Here is a 19,317-nt window from a genome sequence, read left to right on the forward strand (position 1 = left end):
AGAGTTTATTAGGACACACAGGAGACGAGATGCTGAATTTGAAAACAGGAAGATGAGCGTCGGTAGAAGAGGAATAGGTGGGCTGATTGGAGGAATACACCAGTCATTACTCAGAAACCCCTTGCAGCATGGGGGGCTCTGGAGGTGGAATTGGAAGGACCCAAAAATGGAATTCTACGTACAGGCAGCTTGGAATCAAGGGCCCATAATCTGGTCAACAACCTTGAGAACAAAGGGTCTGACCACATCGAACATGATCTTTGATGTGCTAGGCACACTTGCTGCAGGTAAAGTGAGATTGACAATGCTGGTAGGTGTTACAGTGGGGTGGGGTGTTCAGCAATGGATCTGGAAAGGAATTGAAGGAGATGGTTTAGGTCGTGGGGAAATGGAGAGTGTGAGTGCGGGTGGGTGTGCACAGGCAGGGCTGAGGGACGGAGGTGAGGAAGATGAGCTGATAGATGATTCCTAAATAGCATCTTCACATGTAAGATCTGAGCAAAGTTAGGAGAAAGCAGGAATGTTCACGGAGTGTGGCATTATCCCCATTGAGCCTGGCAAGTGGAGAATTTTACCTTTACTCCTGAACATGGAAGACCCACCATTTGGGAATCCCAACACTCAGCTTCACAGGAGTGGCGCAGGTCCTCAAAGAGGCGACGGACAGGATGAAGATGAGTGTACTGACGGACGTTTCCCATGCACATAGGGAACAAAGGACTGGGAGTTCTGGATCGTGCAACTGGGTGGCAATGTTTGTGGGAACCTACGTTCTGAATTTCTCCCTCCACTTAAGGGTCAACTTCAAGGATCAACTTTATTCACGGTATACATTTACATGTATTAGGAATTAGCTGTGGTGTGTTGGCTCGACATACAACAAAGAACATACAACAATTATAAAGAATGAAGAATTATATAAAAATAAAATTTAAGTACAGATATGGAATAAAGGTGCAAAAATGTGGCTTAAAGTGTTTACAGTGCAGTGACTGAGGTAACAGAAAGGGGGCTAACTAGCATGGTTGATCACGTTAACTACCTTGGGGATGAAACTTTTAAGATGCCGTTAAGTTTTTGTTTTAACAGCCCTATAGTACGTTCCAGAAAGGATCTTTTGGAAAAGACAGTTTGCAGTGATAACCTTTCCTCCCACTTCTTTGTCCTGGACATGTGCAAATCCTGCAGTGATGAAGACTGAAGCCAACGACCTTTTCTGCTGACTTGACAATTGACTGTAGTTTTTGTACATTGTTTGAGGATGCTGTACCAAACCAGACAGTAATGGCTGATGTGAGGATGTTCTCTATGATGGCAGTGTAGAATTATACCAGAATATTTTGCTGAATATTGAGTGGGTTTTGGTGAATAATCGACTATGCTGGTCTCTGTCTACTGGCACTAGCAGACACGCTCCTAACTTAACACCTTGCAGTTCCGACTTGATGAGTTGAACATAGAAAGGTTCTGCAGATGCTGTAGCTCTTCAGCATCATGTACAAAATGCTGGAGGAACTCTGAAAACCAGGCAACAACCAGGGAAAACAGTTGACGTTTCTAGCTTGATGAAGGGACTCAGCCCAAAACAATAACTGTTTGTTTTCCTCCAGAGATGCTGCCTGACCTGCTGAGTTGCTCCAGCATTTTGTGTGTTTGCATTTGATGAGGTGGCACCTGAAAATCTCACAGCCACTGTCCCGCTACTTTACTTTGAGTATGAAAGCTTGGTGGTTCCTGGACCTTCTGGAGTATCAGGCTCTGCAACATTTCTGGGGGCTGCTGCGTGTACTTGAGGAGTGAGCCGTGCGTGCAGTGAGATGCTTGGTGAAGGCCTTCCTTCAAATAGAGAGGGAAGCAGATCCATCCTGGGAGTGGGAGTGGGAGTGGGTACTGGGAATTCTGATGCCTGGTGTCTTGGAAATTAAGGGAGTTGTGCCAAAATTTAAAACAGCAAAGGTTAGATAATGAGTGACTATCCTGTCAATAACTGTTGGAGTCAAAGTACAGTCGGCCCTCCTTATCCGCGGGGGATTGGTTCCAGGCCTCCCCCCCCCCCCCACGGCAGACACCAAGAAACACGGATACTCAAGTTCCTTATATAAAATGGCATAGTATTTGCATATAACCTACGCACAACCTCCCGTATACTTTAAATCATCTCTAGATTACTTATAATACCTAATACAATGTAAATGCCATGTAAAGTAGTTGTTATGCTGTATTGTTTAGGGAATAACGACAAGAAAAAATGCTCAAACGAGTGCTGGAGAGAGAACTTCAGGGTTTTCCCGATCCCCGGTTGGTTGAATCCGCACATGCAGAACCCACGGATAAGCAGGGCCGACTGTATACCCCAATGCATTAAATCATATTTACATAAATTCTCATCTACCATCTTACTTGTCTTTTTCTCATTGTATACTTAAAACATCTGTAAAAAGAATTTAAGTTAATTCTTCAGTCAGAATAAAGCTACAGAAATGGGGCAGAGCGTTTACAAATGCATGGGTTTGACAGAAAGTGTGAAAGAAGAGGTGGAGACACAACCTGGTTACAAAGCTGCCAACTGATGATGTGGTGGGTATGCCCAAACCTAGTGACAGACCCCTCCCACCTATGCATCTATCCAAACTTAAGAGGAGTTTGGATAGGTACATGGAGGAATAGGGTCCAGGTGCAGGTTGATGGGATGGCAGAAGATCAGGATGGCATGAACTAGATAGGCTGAAGATCCTGTTTCTGTGTTGTAGTGTTCTATGACTCTATGACTCTCCTGCCCAAGATGTTGGAATATATTATCTGAAGTGATCAACTGCCCTCTCCTTTTAAATTCCTTATTTTTCAGCCCTTTATCTCTTCCACCTGTCCCCTCCCAGCCTCCTACTTCATTCCTCCTCCCCCACCCACCTGCTCCCCATCCCTGCTTTCACCTACCGCCAGCCTAAAACATGGACGGTTTATTCTGCTTCGTAGGCGCTGCCTCACTTGCTGAGTTCCTCCCGCATTTTGTGTGCATTAACTGATGTGGTTTCTCCATTCAGGTACCAGCTTGCTCTTAAGCCCATTTACAAGGTGAAGCAGATGATCGTCACCTCCTTGGAGTGGAGGTGTTGTCCAGGATACGTGGGACCCAATTGTGAACACACAGGTAATGAGAGCTGACACACCTGACTGTGGCTAAAAAATTGCCAGGTGCAGTCAGCCAACTGATTTTAGCATCCAGGGTTAAGGAAGCTAAACCTGGTTACACTTGGCCTGCTACGATGGCTGGGAGATCTTGCTGGAATTCATGTTCAGCAACCATAGTGAGGAGACACGAGTATGGTAGAAAGTTCATGACCCATAGAGAGAGCAAATTCGCCTTAATCACCCACTTGTTGCTTCATAGCATTTTGGATCATGCCTCTTTTTCAGAACTGATGATTGGCAGTAATAGAATGAACTTTCTTGTCATGTTGTACCTGGTCTGGGGATGAGCAAAGGCAGTGAGAGACAGTGGAGGGATGAACAAAGGTATGGCTGATTATCTAGCTTTTTGCATCCATCCAGCACCAATGTCCTCAGTCCCGCGGGCCCAGTGGCATCCTGCAGTCTGCTGCTGTGATCATGCACAGTACCAGCCATCATACCTGCCTCAGAGCAGGAAGGTCGAGGGTTCAAATCCCATTCCAGAGGCAGGAGGTCAGTGCAGTCTGCTGGGATGCGCAATGGTGGATGTACAGCCTGGAGAACGAGACTTCAGGCAGAGGCTGTACCCACACGACAGTCCTGATACAGGGTATCCGCCTGAAAACTCAACAATTCATTCACCACCACTCACACCCACCGCAGATGCTGCTCAGCCCTCCGAGTTTTCCAGCTGATTGTTCTTTGCACTGTACCCAGATTCTTTGGTAAATGTAAAACATTTTGAGGAACCTTTCCCCTGCGCAGTGGTTATACTTCAGTCAATGCCTGAAAGCAGATTACCTGGTCGCATGCATTCACATTGTCCAGTGTGGTGTGTAAATTAGCCACAGCACTATGTCAGGAACAACACTAACACTTCTAAAGTACTTTGGTAGTGTAAATGCTGAACACACCCCACGACTCACCTTAACCCCAACAGGGCAGCCTCACCTTTCTGTCCCAAATGAAAATCTTCATCTCAATCTCTTGACTGTAAATCAAGCAGCCAGACTTGCACTAATCCCTGTGTTTCTTCAGTTCAGCTGTAGGTATGGTTCAAGCTGAGGCAAAGTGCTGAACCACAGTCACTGTGTGGTTGCTCCTGTAAACCACCGTACCCCCCCCCCCCGTGTACCTGTGTGTCAAGGAACAGTCCCCAACGCATGGGAATGTGTTCACCAGGTCAACAACAGAACTGACCTATGTGAGGCACGAGGCAGGCTCGCTGGCTGGCACTGACATAGTCAAAGTCATACTTTATTGATCCCGGGGGAAATTGTTTTTTGTTACAGTTGCACCATAACTAATTAAATAGTAATAAAATGATAAATAATTAAATAGTAATATGTAAATTATGTCAGTAAATTATGAAATAAGTCCAGGACCAGCCTATTGGCTCAGAGTGTCTGACCCTCCAAGGGAGGAGTTGTAAAGTTTGATGGCCACAGGCAGGAATGACTTCCTATGACGCTCAGTGCTGCATCTTGGTGGAATGAGTCTCTGGCTGAATGTACTCCTGTGCCCACCCAGTACATTATGTAGTGGATGGGAGACATTGTCCAAGATGGCATGCAACTTGGACAGCATCCTCTTTTCAGACACCACCGTCAGAGAGTCCAGTTCCATCCCCACAACATCACTGGCCTTACGAATAGGTTTGTTGATTCTGCTGGTGTCTGCTACCCTCAGCCTGCTGCCCCAGCACACAACAGCAAACATGATCGCACTGGCCACCACAGACTCGTAGAACATCCTCAGCATCGTCTGGCAGATGTTAAAGGACCTCAGTCTCCTCAGGAAATAGAGACGGCTCTGACCCTTCTTGTAGACAGCCTCAGTGTTCTTTGACCAGTCCAGTTTATTGTCAATTCTTATCCCCAGGTATTTGTAATCCTCCACCATGTCCACACTGACCCCCTGGATGGAAACAGGGGTCACCGGTACCTTAGCTCTCCTCAGGTCTACCACCAGCTCCTTAGTCTTTTTCACATTAAGCTGCAGATAATTCTGCTCACACCATGTGACAAAGTTTCCTACAGTAGCCCTGTACTCAACCTCATCTCCCTTGCTGATGCATCCAACTATGGCAGAGTCATCAGAAAACTTCTGAAGATGACAAGACTCTGTGCAGTAGTTGAAGTCCGAGGTGTAAATGGTGAAGAGAAAGAGAGACAAGACAGTCCCCTGTGGAGCCCCAGTGCTGCTGATCACTCTGTCGGACACACAGTGTCGCAAGCACACGTACTGTGGTCTGCCAGTCAGGTAATCAAGAATCCATGACACCAGGAAAGCATCCACCTTCATTGCTGTCAGCTTCTCCCCCAGCAGAGCAGGGCGGATGGTGTTGAACACACTGGAGAAGTCAAAAAACATGACCCTCACAGTGCTTGCTGGCTTGTCCAGGTGGGCGTAGACATGGTTCAGCAGGTAGACGCTTTCTCACCCTCAGTCCCTGCCAAATCCTGGGATATGTGGCAGTGCACGGTGGCAGAGGAGGGAACTCTGTCACTAGTTCCTTCAGCAAAACCGCTTCCAACCCAGCTGTCCACACCTCCCCCAACAGGGAGTCACCTACCAGGTGGAGTCTGGGCTGGGCTTCCCTACCGAACACTCCCCTTCAACTCTTTGAGATGGATCCAGACCTTTCCCTCACCTTGGCAAAGACACTCAAATCTATGCTTCTCTCCCAACACCTCACTTCTTAAATTAGCATCGACATACCCCTCTGGGAATTTTGGGTGGAAGCAACATCATGGGCTGATTGTCCTGTACTGTGCTGTAGTGTTCTATGTTCTCTGTTCTACACTGTGATTTTGTGTTCTATTTTCTATACTCTTTGTTCTGTGCTCTATGCTGTGCAGGAGGTGTAAAAGGCAACATTGATAAAAAGAGTTCCCATAGTCCTAAGTACAATTCAACCTGCTGGGGAGTGCTGCAAGACTGAGGCATGTTTTTACATAGAACAGTGTGAGGGGTAAAAGGAATGGCCTGGTTTTAACTGCTGTGTTCTCCTTAGTTCCCCAGGAGCTCAGAGCAACATCCCTAAAGAAGCCACCAGGGAGGGAGCAAGTGACTGAAGAAATCATAAATCCAAGTAGGTTACATTTCAGCAGAGTCACTGAAGCTGTACCTGTGCTTTTTTCATGATCGAGGGTCGTTTTCTCTGCAATTTCTCTCTGCTCCAAAATTCTCTTCAAACATCAGCCCCTAAATTAACACCAGCGTCCCTGAAGTAGGATGTCGCAAACTCTGCCCGATTAACTGAGGGTAGAGTTTTAAACAACAATACCAAAAGGACAAATTTATTACTAACACACCACTGTGTTTTCAGCCTGGGTTCAGAACATGATGCCGCCTTTCTCTCTCCCACAGGACAGCCAACATCTGACTCATTGTCTATACTCCGGGAACAGGAGGAAGTGCGAAAATCCCAGTGGGTGGGGATCATTGGGGTGAGCCGTGTAACAATGCTCGAGGCTATACATAGAAAGTTACGCTACACTGTTGGAAAACAACATGTGAGAATATCTGTGCCTCTGCCAGAGGGACACATGCAGTGTGACCTAAAGCTTGCAACCACACAGCACATTTTGAAAGACTTGATTTGAAGACACAGTGGGACTGGTTTTAAGAATTAGTCATCTCTGATCAGAAACGGCGAAACCTACATGCTCTTGTCTGCCTCGTGGCGGGGTTTCTGGCATGTGCTGGGAGTGAGTGGGAATGGTTTACATTGGCAATGCTGAGCACGTCACCACTTAAGGATTGGCAGTGAGAGCACTAGGTTGGCAGCCTGGCCTTATCTGGAGAATGGGTTAATTGGCCATTGTAAACTGCCCCAATTGTAGGTAACTGGTGGAATCTGTGGGCATTGATGAGAATGTGGGGATAAGCAAAACAGTATGAGAGTAGATGGATGGTTGTTGGCTGCAGGGCCTAATTCTGTCCCTTATGACCATGATCCAGCCACTGGGCTAAACAGCCTCACTCAGTGATGGTGATTCGAAGGGATGTAACTGGGAGATCAGTGTGCAGAGAGTGTGTGGAGTTTACGGGGAGCTCACTGAGCGTGTGGAGTTTACGGAGAGCTCACTGAGCGTGTGGAGTTTATGGAGAGCTCACTGAGCGTGTGGAGTTTACGGAGAGCTCACTGAGCATGGGGCAAGTTTACGGAGAGCTGACTGAGCGTGGGGCGAGTTTACGGAGAGCTGACTGAGCGTGGGGCGAGTTTACGGAGAGCTCACTAAGCGTGTGGAGTTTACAGAGAGCTCACTGAGCGTGGGGCGAGTTTACGGAGAGCTCACTGAGCGTGGGGCGAGTTTACGGGGAGCTCACTGAGCGTGGGGCGAGTTTACGGGGAGCTCACTGAGCGTGTGGAGTTTACGGAGAGCTCACTGAGCGTGGGGCGAGTTTACGGCGAGCTCGCTGAGCGTGGGGCGAGTTTACGGAGAGCTGACTGAGCGTGTGGAGTTTACGGAGAGCTCGCTGAGCGTGGGGCGAGTTTACGGAGAGCTCGCTGAGCGTGGGGCGAGTTTACGGAGAGCTGACTGAATGTGTGGAGTTTACGGAGAGCTCGCTGAGCATGGGGCGAGTTTACGGAGAGCTCGCTGAGCGTGGGGCGAGTTTACGGAGAGCTGACTGAGCGTGTGGAGTTTACGGAGAGCTCGCTGAGCGTGGGGCGAGTTTACGGAGAGCTGACTGAATGTGTGGAGTTTACGGAGAGCTCGCTGAGCGTGGGGCGAGTTTACGGAGAGCTCGCTGAGCGTGGGGCGAGTTTACGGAGAGCTCACTGAGCGTGGGGCGAGTTTATGGAGAGCTCGCTGAGTGTGTGGAGTTTACGGAGAGCTGACTGAGCGTGGGGTGAGTTTACGGAGAGCTCGCTGAGCGTGGAGCGAGTTTACGGAGAGCTGACTGAGCGTGGGGCGAGTTTACGGGGAGCTCACTGAGCGTGGGGCGAGTTTACGGAGAGCTCGCTGAGCGTGGGGCGAGTTTACGGAGAGCTGACTGAGCGTGGGGCGAGTTTACGGGGAGCTCACTGAGCGTGTGGAGTTTACGGAGAGCTCACTGAGCGTGGGGCGAGTTTACGGAGAGCTCGCTGAGCGTGGGGCGAGTTTACGGAGAGCTCGCTGAGCGTGGGGCGAGTTTACGGAGAGCTGACTGAATGTGTGGAGTTTACGGAGAGCTCGCTGAGCATGGGGCGAGTTTACGGAGAGCTCGCTGAGCGTGGGGCGAGTTTACGGAGAGCTGACTGAGCGTGGGGCGAGTTTATGGAGAACTCGCTGAGTGTGTGGAGTTTACGGAGAGCTGACTGAGCGTGGGGTGAGTTTACGGAGAGCTCGCTGAGCATGGGGCGAGTTTACGGAGAGCTCGCTGAGCGTGGGGCGAGTTTACGGAGAGCTCGCTGAGCGTGGGGCGAGTTTCGCAGAGCTGATTGAGCGGGTGGGGGAGTGGGGTGAGGACTGAGAGAAAAGTTGAGAAAGTTGAAAGTAAACATTATCAAAGTACATATATGTCACCATATACAACCCTGGGATCATTTTGCATGTTGCAGGCATTCACAGTAACTACAAAGAAACACAATAGAATCAATGAGAAACCACACACAAGACAACAACAGTGTAAATACAAAAGAAAAACAAAATAATAAGTAAATATTGAGAATATGAGATGAGGAATATGAAATTGAGTCCATAGGTTGTGGGGCTTTGGTGTTGGGGTGAGTGTTGAGTGAGATTATCCCCCTTTGGTTCAAGAGCCTGATGGCAGAGGGGTAATAACTGTTCCTGAACTTGATGGCCCCAAGTCTCTTGTACTTCTTTTCTGATGGCAGCAGCAAGATGAGAACGTGGCCTGGATGGCGGGGTCCTTGATATTGGATACTGCTTTCCTGCAGCACTGCTCCTTCTAGTTGTGCTCAATGGTGGGGAGGGCTTTACCTGTGATGGACTGGGCTGTATCCACTACTTTTTGTAGGCTTTTCTTTACAAGGCCATGGGTGTTTCCATACCTGGCTGAGATGCAATCAGTCAACATAGTCTCCACTGCAATCTACAGAAGTTTGTCAAAGTTTTAGATGCCAAGCTGTATCTTTGCAATTTTCTAATGGTAGTTACATGCTGGACCCAGGACAGATCCTCTGACATGCTAACACCAAGGAGAGAGAAGGTAAGAGAGGGTGAAGAGGGAGAGAGTGAGGGAGAGATAGAATATAAGAAAGAGAAAGAGATAGAAGTTAAGAGGGAGAGAGGGAAGGTGAACCATACTCTGCAGGCAAGGCTGCAGCTGCGGAAAGAGGAACAGATGAAACATTCTCGGGCAATGGTCACAGCTCATTGGAAGTTCAAAGCCAAGAACGATCTGTAGAATCCAGGGGAAGTCAGGGGTGGTGGGAGAGCAGAGTTAAGAAACACCAGATCAGCTGTGGTTGTTAGACTGGTGGGACAGGGACAAGGGGTCGAGTGGCCTCCTCCTGCTCTTCCTGACCTGATAATTACTTTATTCCATCGGTTTTGCATCAATTTCAGGTTTGTCCCCGCCCCCCGTGATAATTCTGTAGGGTTCAGCCTGCAGGGCGTTCCTTACTTATCTATGCTCCTTCCCGCTGCAGCAGAACGTCTTCTGTCAAGCGACAGCCGTCAGAACCAGGATCTGGAACTGCTTCAGCAACAGGATGACATTTCTGCTCCCGCTGCCATCATGCAGGGCTTCCACCATGTATCGAGCAGCCCAAGGAAAATAAACCACTCAAAGGAAAGTAATGGAAACCAAACAGGTACACATTGACCACAGCCACAAGGAACAGCTCGGCAATGGTCTGAATATACAATCAGTGGCCATTTTATCCTTAGCACCTGTGCATGGATCTTCCCCAGAATGCTTAGAGGAAACCAGGAATTTTAAACCATTTATTCTCAGACAACACAGGCTCAGACTGCCCAACCTCAGCTGCTCCAAGTTAATGACCTGCTTTCTCTGTAACTGTGTGAACTGTCAACGCAGAGGGTAGTTCACCATTAGTTTAATAGGGCCTGAGCTCAAGTGAGATTGGCAGGCTTCCTTCGGTAGAATGAATCGCTGGAATTTTATTATACGCAGTCAGCCTCATGGATACTCCCAATGAGACCTGCTAATCCTTCCACATTTTGCTAATTATTGAATTCAGGCTTTCAAACGATGGCAAGTTTTGAAACTGAACTTATTTCATCATTCATGGTTGACCCATATGATCCAATTTGAATATTTGCCTTTCCTCAAATCACTTCATTCACCAATCAAAACAGCAATTGGGCCACTGGTTTGCAGTTCATCAGAGAGAGTTCCCAACTTCCACAGATAGTGCTAGAAACACTCAGCAACTGTGGATGGAGAAACAGTCAATGTTATAAGCACAAGAGATTCTGCAGATACTGGAAATCCAGAGCGACCCGTACAAAATACTCGAGGAACTCAGCAGGTCACGCAGCATCAATGGAGATAAATAAACAGTCAACATTTCAGATTGAGACACTTTATCAGGTCAATGTTTCTACTCTGTGATGCTATGTCATAATTCTAAAATGTTCCGGGTGTCACAAACCCAAGACATTGACTGCTCATCTTTCCATAGGTGCTGTCTGACCTGCCAAGTTTTTACAATATTATCTATTTATTGTTTCAGATTTCAAGCTTCTGCAGGTTTTTTAAATTTCTAATCTTCTACCTCCAGCTGCCTATAAACAATCTTGTCAACTTCAGTGTTGAAATTTTATGTAAAGGCCTTTTCCCAGACCAATAGTGCTTGAGCAGTGGTGTTCTGCAAGGATTGGTGCTGGGCCTGTGCTGTTGTGATGTACTGCATGTAAATGTCTTGGATGCAAATGTAGATAGGTGGGTTAGTTAACTTAGACAACACAAAGATCAGTGGAGTTGTGCAGTTTTGAGGACTCGAAGGATATAGCAGAATATAGATTAGTTACAGATATGGGCAGATAAATGGCAGATGGAGCTTAATCCAAGCAAATATGATGTGTTACACTTTGGAAAGTCTGATACAGGTTAAAAGTCAAAAGTAAATTTAATTGCAAAGCACACATATGTTACCAAATACAAACCTGAGATTCATTTTTGCAGGCATACTCAATAAATCCAATAGCCATAATAGAATCAATGAAAGACTGCACCGACAGGGTGAACAATCGGTGTGCAAAAGGCAAACTGTACAAATACAAAAAGAAAGCAATAATAATAACTAAACAAACAATAAATATCAAGAACATGAGATAAAGAGTCCTTGAAAGTGAGTCCACAGATGGTGGGAACAGTTCAGTGATGGGGCACTCACCACTCTGAGTAAAAAACTTACCCCTGACATCTCCTCTGTACCTACTCCCCAGCACCTTAAACCTGTGTCCTCTTGTGGCAACAATTTCAGCCCTGGGAAAAAGCCTCTGACTATCCACATGATCAATGCCTCTCATCATCTTATACACCTCTATCAGGTCACCTCTCATCCTCCGTCACTCCAAGGAGCAAAGGCTGAGATCACTCAACCTATTCTCATAAGGCATGCTCCCTAATCCAGGCAACATCCATGTAAATCTCCTCTGCACCCTTTCTATGGCTTCCACATCCTTCCTGTAGTGAGGCGACCAGAACTGAGCACAGTACTCCAAGTGGGGTCTGACCAGGGTCCTATATATAGCTGCGACATTACCTCTCGGCTCCTAAATTCAGTTCCACGATTGATGAAGGCCAATACACAGTACATCTTCTTAACCACAGAGTCAACCTGCGCAGCTGCTTTGAGCGTCCTATGGACTCAGACCCCAAGATCCCTCTGATCCTCCACACTGCCAAGAGTCTTACCATTAATACTATATTCTGCCATATTTGACCTACCAAAATGAACCACCTTACAGTTATCTGGGTTGAACTCCATCTGCCACTTCTCAACCCAGTTTCTCATCCTATCAATGTCCTGTTGTAACCTCTGACAGCCCTCTACACTATTCACAACTCACCCAACCTTTGTGTCATCAGCAAAATTACTAACCCATCCCTCCACTTCCTCATCCAGGTCATTTATAAAAATCATGAAGAGTAATAGTCCCAGAACAGATCCCTGAGGCACTCCACTGGTGACCAACTTCCATGCAGAATATGACCTGTCTACAACCACTCTTTGCCTTCTGTGGGCAAGCCAGTTCTGGATCCACAATGTAATGTCCCTTTGGATCCCATGCCTCCTTACTTTCTTAATAAGCCTTGCATGGAGTACCTTATAAAATGCCTTGCTGAAATCCATATTCTCTACATCTACTGTTTTTCCTTCATCAATATGTTTACTCACATCCTCAAAAAAATCCAATCAGCTCATAAGGCACAACCTGCCCTTGAAAAAGCTATGCTGTCTATTCCTAATCATATTATACCTCTCCAAATGTTCATAAATCCTGCCTCTCAGGATCTTCTCCAACAACTCACCAACCACTGAGGTAAGACTCACTGATCTACAGTAATTTCCTGGGCTACCTCTACTCCCTTTCCCGAATAAAGGAACAACATCTGCAACACTCCAATCCTCCAGAATCTCTCCTGTCCCCATTGATGATGCAAAGATCATCGCCAGAGGCTCAGCAGTCTCCTCCCTCACCTCACATAGTAGCCTGGGGTACATCTCATCCAGTCCCAGCAACTTATCCAATGATGCTTTCCAAAAGCTCCAGCACATCTTCTTTCTTAGTATGTACATGCTCAAGCTTTTCAATCTGCTGTAAGTCATCACTACAATCACCAAGATCCTTTTCCATAGTGAATACTGAAGTATTCATTAAGTACCTCTGCTACTTCCTCCGGTTTCATACATACTTTCCCACTGTCACACTTGATAGGTCCTATTCTTTCACGTCTAATCCTCTTGCTCTTCACATACTTGTAGAATGCCTTGGGGTTTTCCTTAACCCTGCCCACCAAGGCCTTCTCATGGCCCCTTCTGGCTCTCCTAATTTTCTTCTTAAACTCCTTCCTGTTAGCCTTATAATCTAAGCAACACACATCAAAGTTGCTGGTGAACGCAGCAGGCCAAGCAGCATCTATAGGAAGAGGCGCAGTCGACGTTTCAGGCCGAGACCCTTCGTCAGGTTCTGACGAGAAGGGTCTCGGCCTGAAACGTCGACTGCGCCTCTTCCTATAGATGCTGCTTGGCCTGCTGCGTTCACCAGCAACTTTGATGTGTGTTGCTTGAATTTCCAGCATCTGCAGAGTTCCTGTTATTAGCCTTATAATCTTCTAGATCACTAACATTACCTAGCTCTCTGAACCTTTTGTAAGCTTTTCTTTTCTTCTTGACTAGGTTTATTACAGCCTTTGTACACCATGGTTCCTGTACCCTACCATAACTTCCCTGTCTCATTGCAACATACCTATGCAGAACTCCACACAAACATCCCCTGAACATTTGCCACATTTCTTTTGTACTTTTCCGAGAACATCTGTTTCCAATTTAAGCTTCCAATTTCCTGCGCTGATTAAACGCTTTTCTAAATTCACACGCAAAAAATGCTGGTGAACGCAGCAGGCCAGACAGCATCTATAGGAAGAGGTATAGTCGATGTTTCAGGCCGAGACCCTTCATCAGGACTAACTGAAAGAAGGGTTAGTAAGAGATTTGAAAGTGGGAGGGGGAGATCCAAAATGATAGGAGAAGACAGGAGGGGGAGGGATGGAGCTAAGAGCTGGAAAGTTGATTGGCAAAAGGGATATGAAGCTGGAGAAGGGAGAGGATTATAGGACGGGAGGCCTAGGGAGAAAGGGGTGGGGGGGGGGAACCCAGAGGATGGGCAAGGAGTTATAGTGAGAGGGACAGAGGGAGGAAAAAAAGGAGGAAAATAAATAAATAAATAACGGATGGGGTACGAAGGGGAGATGAGGCATTAACGGAAGTTAGAGAAGTCAATGTTCATGCCATCAGTTTGGAGGCTACCCAGACGGAATATAAAGTATTGTTCCTCCAACCTGTGTGTGGCTTCATCTTGACAGTAGAGGAGGCCATGGATAGACATAACTTGTCTGTTCCTATCTCTCTCCAATGCTATTGTAAAGGAGATAGAATTATGATCACTATCTCCAAAATGCTCTCCCGCTGAGAGACCTGACACCTGACCAGGTTCATTTCCCAATACCAAATCAAGTACAGCCTCTCCTCTTATAGGCTTATCTACATATTGTGTCAAGAAACCTTCCTGAACACACCTAACAAACTCCACCCAATCTAAACCCCTTGCTCTAGGGAAATGCCAATCGATATTTGGGAAATTAAAATCTCCCATCATGACAACTCTGTTATTATTACACCTTTCCAGGATCTGTTTCCCTATCTGCTCCTCAATATCCCTATTACTATTGGCTGGCATATAAAAAACACCGAGTAAAGTTATTGACCCCTTCCTGTTCCTAATCTCCACCCAGAGACTCCTAGACAATCCCTCCAAGGTGTCCACCTCTTCTGCAGCCATGACACTATCTCTGATTAACAGTGCCATGCCCCCACCTCTTTTGCCTCCCTCCATCCTTTCTGAAACATCTAAAACCCGGCACTTGAAGTAACCGTTCCTGTCCCTGAGCCATCCAAGTCTCTGTAATGGCCACAACATCATAGCTCCAAGTACTGATCCAAGCTCTAAGCTCATCCGCTTTGTTCATAATACTCCTTGCGTTAAAATGGACACATCTCAAACCTTTGGTCTGAGCGCGTCCCTTCTCTATCACCTGCCCATCCTCCCTCACACGCTGTCTCTAAGCTTTCTCTATTTGTGATCCAACCTCCTCTTCCCCAGTCTCTTCAGTTCGGATCCCACCCCCCAACAATTCTAGTTTAAACTCTCCCCAGTAGCCTTATCAAACCTCCCCGCCAGGATATTGGTCCCCTGGGATTCAAGTACAACCTGTCCTTTTTGTACAGATCACACCTGCCCCAAAAGAGGTCCCAATGATCCAGACACGAGAAAATCTGCAGATGCTGGAATTTCAAGCAACACACATAAAAGTTGCTGGTGAACGCAGCAGGCCAGACAGCATCTCTAGGAAGAGGTACAGTCGACGTTTCAGGCCGAGACCCTTCATCAGGACTAACTGAAAGAAGAGCTAGTAAGAGATTTGAAAGTGGGAGGGGGAGGGGGAGATCCGAAATCATAGGATCTCCCAGTGGCCACACATTTTAATTCCACGTCCCATTCCCATTCTGATATGTCTATCCACGGCCTCCTCTACTGTAAAGATGAAGCCACACTCAGGTTGGAGGAACAACACCTTATATTTCATCTGGGCAGCCTCCAACCTGCGGCATGAACATTGACTTCTCAAACTTCCGCTAATGCCCCCCTCCCCCTCCCGTTATTTATTTATATACACACATTCTTTTTCTCTCTCTCCTTTTTCTCCCTCTGTCCCTCTCACTATACCCCTTGCCCATCCTCTGGACTTTTCTCCCCCCTCCTCCTCTTCTTTCTCCCTAGGCCTCCTGTCCCATGATCCTCTCATATCACTTTTGCCAATCAACTGTCCAGTTCTTGGTTCCATCTCTCCCCCTCCTGTCTTCTCCTATCATTTAAGATCTCCCCTCCCTTCCCCCCTTCAAATCTCTTACTATCTCTTCTTTCAGTTAGTCCTGGCGAAGGGTCTCGGCCCGAAACGTTGACTGTACCTCTTCCTGGAGATGCTGCCTGGCTGCGTTCACCAGCAACTTTTATGTGTGTCCCAATGATCTAGAAATCTGAATCTCTGCCCCCTGCTCCAATCCCTCAGCCACACATTTATCCTCCATCTTATTCTATTCCTATTCTCACTGTCATGTGGCACAGGCAGTAATCCCGAGTTTACTACCTTTGCAGTCCTGCTTCTCAACTTCCTTCCTAACTCCCTATACTCTTTTTTCAGGACCTCTTTCCTTTTCCTATGTCATTGGCACCAACATGTACCACGACCTCTGGCTGTTCTCCCTCCCACTGCAGGGTATCTTTGACGCGATCTGAAACATCCCGGACCCTGACACCTGGGAGGCAAACTACCATCTGAGTTTCTTTCCTGCATCCACAGAATCACCTGTCTGAGCCCCTAACTATAGAATCCCCCATCACTACTGCCTTCCTCTTCCTTTCCCTACCCTTCTGAGCCTCAGGGCCAGAATCTGTGCCAGAGGCACAGCCACTGTCGCTTCCCCCAGGTAGGCTGTCCCCCCAACAGTACTCAAACAGGAGAACTTATTGTCAAGGGGTACAGCCACCGGAGTACTCTCTAGTCCCTGACTCTTCCCCTTCCCTCTCCTGACTGTTACCCACTTGTCTGTCTCCCGTGACCCCGGTGTGACCACTTGCCTATAACTCCTTTCTATCACCTCCTCGCTGTCTCTGACCAGGTAAAAGTCATCGAGCTGCATCTCCAGTTCCCTAATGCGGTCCCTTAGGAGCTGCAGCTCAACACACCTGGTGCAGATATGGCTGTCCGGGAGGCTGGGAGACTCCAGGACCTCTCACATCTGACACCAAGCATGGAAAACTAGCCTCACACACATACTTCCTCCTTTCCACAAATAAAACCAGTAAACCTACCTCACCTCATCCCGTTACCACCGAAGCCCATTGAGCCAAAGCCCTATCACTCTGCTGCCTGCTGGATATGGTGGTCTTCTTTTTAAACTTTTCGCGCTCTACTGGCTGACGTCACGCGCCTGCGTAGTCTTGCCTCTCTTTTACCAAGTGGTAAAAACTGCCTTGACTCCAAAAATCTCTTCACAAACTCCTAAGGAAGCAGAGGGAATGTATAGTTAATGGGAGGACAATTAGAGCATTGATGTATAGTGATCTTGGAAGTCCAAGTTCATAGCTCACTGAAAATGGCTGCACAAGTTGATAGGGTGATAGAGAAGGCATGTGGCATACTTGCCTTCTTTGTTTGCGGCAATGAGTATAAGAATAAGGAAGTCAAGTTGCAGTTATATAAAACTTTGGTTAGGCCACACTTTAAATTTAGTGTCCAATTCTGATCACCTTTTTACAGGAAGAATGTGGAGATTGTTAGAAAGGAAGAGGAAGAGGTGTACCTGGATTAGTGGGTGTGAGTTATCATGAGAGATTGGACAAACTCATGTTGTTTTCTCCATAGACGCCCAGACCCTTTTTCACAAGGTAGAAGTGTTAAGTATGAGAGGTTGTGCACTTAAGGTGGGAGGGAGAAGGTTAAAAGAGATATATGGGCAAGTTTTTTTTTACACACACACACACAGTGGTAGATGCCTGGAATAGGTTACTGGGGAAAGTGGTGGAATAGGGGACAGAGCCACTTATGAGGACCCACGAGTATGCAGGAAATGGAGGGTTATGTTTCATGGACAGGCAGAAGAGATTTAGTTTAATGTAGAACAGATATTGTGGGCTGAAGGGCTTGTTTCTGTGCTGTACAATTCTATGGTAACTAACATCGATTGCAGGGGTTTTAATAAAACCCTTACGTGCAGATTTAATTTGCATCTTTTTCTTATAACAAATAGACAAAATCCAATGAAAATGCTTGTTGAAAAGTTGTCAGGCCTGGGGAGCAGAAAGCAGATTTGGATTCTATAAGAATTGTTAAAAGGCATATTTGTAGAGAAAAATGAAGGCTGTAGACTAAATTGGATAGTTCTTTCCACGATCTAGTGTAGGCACAGGGGCCAAATGCTCCTCACCAGTAAGACCTTCACCTGTGAATTTATTTAATTTCCAAAGGGGATGAGGAAATGGAAAAATTGTCAGATAGTGTTAAGGACACTGACTCCTAAAGGATTTTGATGTTACTGCAACTAAATTCAAACGCAAGGGAGATGCTCAGAATCAGAACCAGAATCTGATTTATTATCACTGATATATGATGTGAAATGTATTGTTTTGCAACAGCAGTACAGCATAAAGTCATAAAAAACTATATTTACAGAAATAATAGTGTATAAAAAATAATGAGGTCATGAACCATTCAGTGAAAGTGGAGGAAAAGATGATATTCCCGGACTGCTGAGCGTGGTATTTCAGTTTCCTGTACCACCTCCCTGAGGGTAGTATTGAGATGAAGGCATATCCCAGATTTTGAGTGTCTTTGTTGATGGATACTTCTTAGGCACTGCCTCTTGAAGATGTCCTCAATGGTAGTGAGGGTGGTGGTCATGGTGGGGCTGGCTGAGTCTGTATGAACAGAAATGCTTGCCAGCATCTCCCGGGGCTGGTTTGATGACACAGAATCACTGCCACAGACTCCTGTGGTGGTATATTTCAAGTGGAGGTTAATAAATCCTTAATTCATAAGGGTGTCGAAGGTTACCGGGAAAAGGAAGAATGGGTTGAGGGGGAATAAATCAGCTAGATCAGATGACAGAGCAGACTCGATGGGCTGAATGGCCTAATTCTGGTCCTATGTCCTATGGTCTTAAATCATTTCTCAGTTCACCTTTCCTTTGTGTAAGGGACGGGAAGTAAATTTCTGGGACTCTAGGACTAATTTTGTGGGCTGATACGCATTAGTTGCAAAACAACAGGACAGGGATTAATGTCTTTGTGAGATATAGTTGGAAAAAAGTTCAACTAAACTGTCTGGGAAACGTGCAGGAGAAAAAGAAAAATAACAGCCGTATAATAAAGTATGTGTGAGGTAGGAAGTAGTACGGGTAGCGCTGCTACATCTTTCCATAGATTCAGGGAGGTCATAAGTGGTTTTGATCTGTATCTCTGAATCAGAAACTGCATCAGTCTGGGCTTTCCAAACAGAGCTAGAATGGAATTGGACAAAAGTATACAGGAGTTGGGATGTTATTTTGAAGTTGTATAAGACATTGAGGAGGTCTAATTTGGAGTATTGCGTGCTGCTCTGGTCATCTATCTGCAGGAAAGATATCAAAAAGATTGAAAGAATGCAGAGAAAATTTACGAGGATGCTGATGGAATGAGACTGATAACCTTATAAAAAACCAGTTCAAGCTGATGGACTGTCTTCTATAATTCGATGGTCTTCATTTAAGACTTGTGGAATTAAATCTTTCAGCACTCAAATATATATCATGGAAAGAAAGTTAAACAAACCACTCATGCCCACTTTACAAACCTATTCTTTGGGGTTGAGAGAATAGCATTCTAACTCCATTATATTGTT

General features: G+C 46.3%; 1 protein-coding gene across 3 annotated transcripts in view; it reads left to right on the plus strand.

The window, feature by feature from the left end:
- Positions 1-19,317, plus strand: part of mmrn2a (multimerin 2a) — a 45,737-nt gene that overhangs the window by 20,868 nt on the left and 5,552 nt on the right. Inside the window, exons 3-5 of one of the 3 annotated variants that reach the window (XM_063070733.1) lie at positions 3,042-3,148; positions 6,185-6,262; positions 9,776-9,940. In XM_063070733.1, the coding sequence (XP_062926803.1) occupies positions 3,042-3,148; positions 6,185-6,262; positions 9,776-9,940 (350 nt within the window). The remainder of the gene's footprint in view (positions 1-3,041; positions 3,149-6,184; positions 6,263-9,775; positions 9,941-19,317) is intronic. The other 2 variants (XM_063070734.1, XM_063070735.1) reach the window with 2 other exon arrangements.

Source organism: Mobula hypostoma, chromosome 18 (assembly GCF_963921235.1).
Source record: "Mobula hypostoma chromosome 18, sMobHyp1.1, whole genome shotgun sequence".
NCBI lineage: Eukaryota > Metazoa > Chordata > Chondrichthyes > Myliobatiformes > Myliobatidae > Mobula > Mobula hypostoma.